This window comes from Kryptolebias marmoratus, linkage group LG12, assembly GCF_001649575.2.
Source record: "Kryptolebias marmoratus isolate JLee-2015 linkage group LG12, ASM164957v2, whole genome shotgun sequence".
Lineage (NCBI taxonomy): Eukaryota > Metazoa > Chordata > Actinopteri > Cyprinodontiformes > Rivulidae > Kryptolebias > Kryptolebias marmoratus.
Window position 1 is genome coordinate 24877863 of NC_051441.1, and position 8356 is coordinate 24886218.

The 8356-nt window shown below is 37.6% G+C and overlaps 1 protein-coding gene across 1 annotated transcript in view; it reads left to right on the forward strand.

Annotated features, from left to right (window-relative positions):
- Positions 1-1260: 1260 nt before the first annotated feature.
- The window catches only part of LOC108248182 (retinoic acid receptor alpha-B), a 50888-nt gene continuing 43792 nt past the window's right edge, over positions 1261-8356 (forward strand). Inside the window, exon 1 of the mRNA XM_017436790.3 lies at positions 1261-2749. Within this exon, the coding sequence (XP_017292279.1) occupies positions 2539-2749 (211 nt within the window). The 5' untranslated portion in view covers positions 1261-2538. The remainder of the gene's footprint in view (positions 2750-8356) is intronic.

Genomic DNA, 8356 nt, shown 5'->3' on the forward strand with positions numbered 1-8356 from the left:
AGCCAATTCAAAAAACTGGCCGGCACCACATATTATAGCCAGAATGATTTATGCTCAGCTCACCACCAACTGTCTTTTCATCCTGATAGTCTTGCTGCTTTCATAATACATGATGGTCCTTTTTAGTTCACACAAGTTCCTTTTGGATTTGCTTCAGCACCATCTGCCTTCCAAAAATGATCTACAGATTTTGGAAGATTTGCTAGGAGTCCAGAACTATTTGGATGATATTATAGTGTATGGGCACTCCAAGGAACATCATGATGAACACCTACAACCTGTTTTCACAGCGTCTTAAAGATGTGGGCCATTGTTGATAATATTACATTTCAAGACCAATATTTTATTATTATTATATTATTATACAGCAGAATTTGTTTAACTAAAGCAAATTTCAATAAAAATAAAAAATAATATCCCAATTAAACAAAAGTATTATGTCTTCTTTTTGCTTTATTGTGTTTTAATGACATCAAAATACATAATGTGATGGGTGCAGAAGCTCAGGATAGATCAAGTACATCAGATTCTGCAGTCTCTTTGCAGGACAGTTGATCTGTGATGTATTAGTGTGGTCTGCACATCTATGATTATTGGCCGATTGGAGTTTAAATTAAATTTTAAAAAAAAAACATGGGCAGGGCCCTGCATAATTTTAAAAAACCCTCCATTTTAAATGTCTTCAAAGCTGTCTCTGTGTCGAAATTTTTTTTTTCTGGTCATTGAACACTGCTTTTTCTGGTGCTCAGAAACAGATGTCCATTGTGCACCTGTGTGATGTGATGTAAAAAGTGGCATTCAGTGACTGAAAAAAACAACAATATTTTTGTCGCTCAGAAAAAGGTCTCAAAATGGCAAATATAGCCACTTTTACAACCCGTCTGAATAAAAGTGACGTAACACAGTCCTGAACACAGTATTGTTTTATGTCATGTTTAATTCCAGTGGGTCCTAAAATTGGCAATATTTGATCCTTTTGGCTTGCCACGTTGGGGGAGGGGGAAGCCAGAGGGTAAAGAGCAGAGATTATCACAGGACACACATGATACCAAAAAGTGATGGTCTCCTAAAAATCAATCAGCAGGAATGCATGGCAGCATGTTTGAGCGTCTCTCTCTCTGTGACACAGTGTTTCTGTTGCTTTAGTTCTTGAATCAAGCAATGTTAACACTAAAAATACATGTATTTGTATGCCTAAGATTATCGCAATGGTATGTCTCTGTTTACCTTTAATTTTTTTTTTTTTTTTTTACAAAACTTTAGTGTTCTCTCTGAGAGAGTCAATTTAAGGTGTTTATATTTTATCTGGAAAATCTGCAAACTTCTGCACAGGATTATAATAAAATAAAGGTTTGGATATTTGGGTATCTGGAATGTGATGAACATGATTTAATAATAATGATTTAATAATGGTCAAATATGAAAATTTTATTTTGTGGCCATTTACAGACATTTTTTCACTACATGAGCTGAATTTTTAAAATATATTCCCTCTGAATAAAATAAATTCACTTTAAAGCAGAAATCTATCAGCCTGGCAAAAAAGCAATTTTAAGGTATTTTGTGATGTGTAAATGACTAACTGTGCTATCATTTTCAACTAAACCCTCAAACCATTACAATCCTGTGTGAAAAGTGCACATATTTATTATAAACTACAAACATCTGAAATTGGCAGCGTGACCTACTCAAGAGAACCGGATCAATTTGGTGAGTGACTCGGATTAACCCGAGTCCATAAAGTGAACCAAATTTATCGCCTCTTGTCACACCGCGAGAGACACTCGAACAGGCTACGCGCGCGCTCCCGCGCCGCTGACCAGGTTTAGGCAGACCATCACTTTTAGACAGAACACCTCTTTCACTGCTGGACGCAGGCGGCGCGACGGGTCAGAGAGGTCGGAGCTTTCTCCGAACTAGGGCTGACTCTCCCCCCACCTCCTCGTCCTCCTCGCGGATCTCGCACTCTGATGAGATTATAGCAGCTGCTTCAAAGTCATATTCCAGCGCGTGCATCGGTACACCACCAGGACTGGTGGTTCACTGCTGTTTGGACTCGGAGAAAACGGAACCGTATGGACCTTTGTGACTTTTCAGGCTACACTGCGGAGGGTTTAGGGTAAACAGAGACATAAAGAATCCGACTGTCGGTGAACTGGACTCTTGGTGAGGGATTATCCGATATAACAGCCTACATTTTCTGCAGCTGCCGTCCAAAGCGACCTGTGGGAGACTTATCTGGCACCTTTCATGCAATGTTACAGAATTCCGGCCATAATTTAACCCCCTGAAGGGTCTGGACCCAGCAATATCGCGGAGAGAAAGGACTTTAAATTTCAAAGGGAAGGAAAACCCCGCCGCAGCCGGGGGAAAAAAAAACAACAAAGTTGGAAACCAGGAGCTCGGAGGTCACCGGGACCGGTCCTCTACTTCTTCTGTGGTTATGAAGTTGTGAAGTCCCCGTCCCACTCCTACCTGTCCTCCCTGTCCTCTTCCGACTCCCTCCCTCTGTTTGGTTTGGAGATATCAAACGCAATAATGTACGAAAGCGTGGATGTTGTGGGTCTGAGCCCAACCCCGAGCAGCCCGAGCCCGGGCTCCTTCCTCAGCATGGACTACTACCATCGACCCCCGGGGCTGGGGCTGGGGCTGGGGCCGGACAAGGGTCAGCTGCCCGGAGTGGGAGGACTCCAGCGCGGGTTCGGCGGATCTCCGGTGACCGGGAGGCACTGGAGCGGGTCCAGCTACTGTAAGTCGCACCACTAGAGAGTTCGTTTAAGCAAAGAGAAAGAGGTCCGAACTCCAGGGGGACGTGAATGCATCACTTAAAAGCCTCAACTGTAAAAGAAAAATAAGTCTCATTTCTTTGGTTATTATGTTGTCAATTCAAAGTGTATTTCTATAATACTTCATTTAAAGTTGTTTTACAAAGCGCTTTAGAGGGTAAAAAAGCAATAAGTTAGTAATAAAAATAATTAAAAAGAAAGTAAACAATCCTAAATCCTAAAGGCCTAGCATTCTTTGAAGGAATGCATATCACCAGCTGCTCTTCATGCCAGAGTTTTAGACTAAAACCAATTTGTTATGAGTCGTCACTGTTTTGGTAAACATTGAAAATAACATCCAGTGCCATGACATGTCACGCTCTGAGTATGTGTTGTGGATGACTCGCAGCTACAACCACACAATATTTTAACTCCACTTCTGTAAAGCTGACAGAGTTACAACCAGTTTTGTGTTGTATGAGGTGAGTTGGCTGTGGCAGCCATCTTGAATTAGATTGACTTAGAAAGCTGATCAGTTGTAGGAGTACATCCAGTGATTATTTTCTGAAATTTTCATTAAAATCTGTCCAGTGGTTCATAAAATATTTTAAAACAAATGTTTTATATTCAGTAACGAATATTTTTATTTTAGCACAATAAAACTAAAATTACCAATATGAGTAAGACTGAATCGTTCCTGGTTGTTTTTATTACCATTTTTATTTGAGCATGCTTTTCAAAAAAGTGTAACAGCATCTTTACAGCTTGTTTTTGGAAAACTTCTGGTGAAAGTTAGTGGTGACACAAGTCAGTTTATATCAGAGCCCCAAATGTAAACATTGGATAAAACAAGCATGGCAGATAAGAGTTTGGGTGGCTCTGATTGCACAACTTCAGAACTGATCCACACACCCTAACATGTGGAGCATCCATATATTTACTTAAGTTCACACAGCGTGCTGTGTGTGATGTCACTTCTTCTTTGGGTTGCTTCAGGGCTGCAGACTGTTCACACTGGAGTTTGATGACAGTCGCCTTTAAATTCTAATGTGAACAACCACGCTTAAAGAATCAGATCACAAAACAATCTGAATTGAACATTAAGACCTGCAGTGTGAACTTAGCCATATTTGTGAAATAAAAGAGCAAAACAAGAATCACACTAAGCACTAAGCTGCAGCCTACTGTGTTAAAAAACAAAACTTCAACCTTTATGTACTTAAACTGCTGAACCTCGTATTAGAGACAGGTCTTTATTTTTTATCATTTATCATCATTTAAAAAAATATATCTGTATGTTTCTACAAGGCTATATTCAGTGCCTTAAAATCTGTATTGATAGAAGTACAAAACTCTTGTTTTTGCATTTACAATAATTTACCTTAAATATGTTTTCTTGTGGATTTAGAGAAGTGCTGTACTGTACATCAGAAAGTTACATAAACAATATGGAGAACAGGTTGAACTATGACCTTAACTGTAAAAGTGATCACTGAATTTTAAACACATTCTAGTGTAAAATCAGCTGATTTTGGTCTGAAATGAGAAGCCGTGAACACAGGCCATGTATAATAACTGATATGTCCTCTTGTTTCTGTTAAAAACTGAGTTCACACAGGCAGCCCAACTTGTTTGTGTTGTGCAGAAATTTCATTCACATGTTGCAAAATGTTTTTTTTTTTAATGAAAATTACTCAGGTTCATTTTGTTTTTAGTCAAAGTTACTAGGAGCCACTTTACATGATGCAAATTCATGGCTTAGGGGCCTGAAGACCAGCCTATTTTAGGTCAGCTGTGTGGAAAAGTTGCCAGGTTATCTAAGGCAACAGTGAAGAGTGAGAAATGCCTATATGGAAAGCCAAAAGGGCCATAATTCATGCACTTTGAAATTTCCCCCTGGCTTCTAATAAACACTGTTAAATACATCATGGGTGCCTGAATATGTAATAAAATGAGTGAGCTGTGATTGTTTCTTCATAAGACCAAGCAATGGTCCAGTAACTGCATGTTCAGTTGCTGTAATGGATACTGCAAGGCATTTTCCTTTAGGAGACACAGGTTCAAACCCTGTCTAGATTGTTTATTTTTATTTTTATTTTTAAACAAACCGTGGTGTAATGTTGTGATTTACTTAAATATGATATAGACAACTACACAACTTTTACTTGTAGGCTGTATTTAGTCCAATCCAAAAATAATTATCTACAATGAGCTCCAGGTTGATATCAATAAGATCAGCAAAAAGGGATTCATATTACCATTGTGCTTGTAAAAAGCCTGACTTCAATGGTCTTACTCTAACTAAAACACAAGACATAAGTTTGCGCACTCACTTAAGAAAATGGGAGTGCTGCTGCTTCACCTGCTCCATTGAGTAGGTGCCTATGAACATGCCATAGTTTTAAACTGAGGTCATCTTTTGATGAGAAATAATGACGTTGTTGCCGTTTGAGTCAAACCTTCAAAATAAGATCATACTCAAGCTCATGGGATACTGTGATATTGCATGTGTTCTGTTAGCACTTGCAGTACCTGTTGTGAACTACTCTCAGGTACTACCATACCAAGTTTTACTCAGTAACTAAAATTCACTGTGGTATGGCCATTTTTGTATAGGCTAACACTGATTAGCTGATCAGCCATTTTGAATTGGGTTGACTTATTCAGTTGTAGATGTCAACCCAAAGCTTGATTAAATTCCATCCAGTGGTTCATGAGATATTGTGCTAACAAACAAACAGAGTTAATTCCAATAGTTATTGTGAAAGTTTTAAAAAACAGATCTTGATCGATCAGTTATTGCTCAGAAGAAAAGTTGGGGTCAGTCTCCGCTACTAACATGTCAGATTTTAGCTCAATATCTAGAAAATTGTTTAAGTTATAGCCATTTTTGTGTTTGCTAAAAGTGCTTTGCTGTGGTGGCCATCTTGAATCAGATTAACTTCAAAAGTTAATTTGTTGTAGATGTACATCTAATAATTACTTTCGGAGAGTTTCAAGAAAATCTGTTCAGTGATTCATGAAATATTTTGCAAACAAATAGAGAAATGAACATACGCTCAGACACAAGCAAAAACATTGTAGCTCCGCCTTCACCTTTGTGGCGGCAATAATGACACTGCAGAGTGAATGTTACCTGACACAGGATCTTATTTCCATAGTTTGAAAATGCTGCCTCAGTGTAGAATCACATGTTAGAGACAGTTTTTGTCAGAGCAGACAGTGACCCCAAGGGGATGACGTGGTCATGCCACCGTTAAACACTGCTAGAAGTCACTGAAAGGGAAAATGCAAAATAGACTCTGCTAAAAACAGAGCAGTCTGAATACAGAGGGTTGACCTCAGTTTGTCTGTGTGTTAGTGAGAATGGAATGAAGAGTGTGAAACAGGTTCAAAGGTCAAAGGTTGTGTACAGACCCAGGCTGGAATACGTATTCAGCAGCCTCCATGTCTACAGGGACTGGGGGGGATGTTTGGGTGTGAGCCAGAGGAATGACTCACTGACAATTGGGAAGTGACCTACATCTCTGAGTCTCTTTATTTCTCTCTCAGTCTGCCACTTTCTTTCCTCTGTCAGCTGCCCAGTCATCACTTCTCCACACTGAATAACCTTCTTTCTGTTTGGAACACACACACACACCTACACTCACAGTTTGTGTGAGAATGTGAGGGTTTACTAACCATGGATGACCAAAGTGTCAGTGTGTGTAAGGCTGCATGTTTGTGATTTAGGGTATCTGAATGTGTGTGTGTGGCAAGAGAGCTGAATACTAGTTAAATTGTTATAGAGAGTTATGTTGGACAGGGTGTATTTTACTCATCAGTTGTCCTCTGCTACATCTTCACATCCAAAATTCAGTTAGCCTTAAGCAAAATAAAGTTAACCTGTATTTGTTTGTTCTGTTAAGATGTGTCATGTCTGTCAGTTTAACATGGAATGTAATATTATTTTATTTGTTGTTACAAAGGCTGAGAGAAAGAGATCAGTTTATGTATTTGAAGCTTTAACCGGTAGATACGATTCTTGAGGTTTAAGGAGATATTTAGGGTTTTTGAAGTGGGGTTCTGTGGAAAGGTTCTGAACATTATTGTCTTACCTGTTGTAGATACTGTATAAATGTACAAAACACAAGCAGACTCAAAAAGGTTTTGTTTTATCAAATGTATAAAACAATACAATATTCAATTTTCTTGAATCTCTATGGAAAACTACAAATTATAAAACAGTAAGATTTTACATGTCGGAAACCTGGGATTCAAAAATTATTCAAATGATATTTAGTTTGATCAATTTAACAATTGTTACCTGTTTGTTACAGTGAAAAATCTAGTATAAACATTAAAATATTTTTGTAATTCTGGATTAAGCATCTTAATGATAGTTTTAATCGCAGTGTGGTGATAATAGCAGTGATAATAGTGACATTAGTGAAAATAATAGTGATATTTGTGAAATTTGTATAGTAATTTTACTAATACTAGAATTATTTTTGATAATAGTGATATTAGTGATACCTGTAGTGATGATCATGATGGTAAATGGTAAATGATAATCATGATGATAATAAATATAGTGATTTGGCCGATAATATTGCTATTATTGATAATAGCGTTATTACTGTTAAAAGTAATAATGGTAATAGTGAGATTAATGATAACAGGAGTGATAATCGTGTTAATAGTAAACTTAGTGATTTTACTAATAATAGTGATAATACTGATTTATAGTTATTTCAGTGATAATAGTAATAACAATGATGAAAGTGATAAGAGGTCAGAACAAGTTCTCTTTTTAGAAATAATCTACTGACTTCAAGCTTTACTGGCCCAGACTACCATATACTAATAATTTCCATCAGATGTGGTTACAGGGTTACCCTAGCTCTGGTCAACATTTCTGTGAGTGTAAAATTTGAAGCTAAAAGCACAGGGGCAAACATGGGTTTTAACCTTATGTTGACCTCATTAAATCCCACTGCTCAAATCAAACCACATTTCTTGATGCTGTTTTGAAATTTTCAAGCCATGCATTCCATTTCCTTTCTAACAGTGTTTGACTTTGTCATGCTGATCTTTGCAGATCTATCCTTTGTTTATTGTTCAGTTTCATCACGTTTACCAAATCTCTTGAGTATTTCAGATGGCAGCTCTGTGTTGAGTAGTGACAGTGAAGCTAACTGACCTTTCCTTTAACTTTGGAAAAGCCCAGCTAGAGGACACAGATTTTGACAGTGATAACAGACTGATAATCCACAGTTAAAGACGAGTCATCGTAGCCAACTGACCTCTGCTCCCACTGCTAGCTCAAAGGCATTATTAATTCACACTAAGCCACAAAATGTGCATTTCTCACTACCATGAACGGCAGGCGATCATGTAATTATTTGCGTATGTATGTGTGTGTTTTTGTGTGCAATTTGTTGTGGACCTGTTTAGATTATAGATCTACAGGTGCTGGTCATAAAATTAGAATATCATGAAAAAGTAGATTGATTTCAGTAATTCCATTTAAAAAGTGAAACTTGTATATTATATTCATACATTACATACAAACTCATATATTTCAAATGTTTATTTCGTTTAATTTTGAT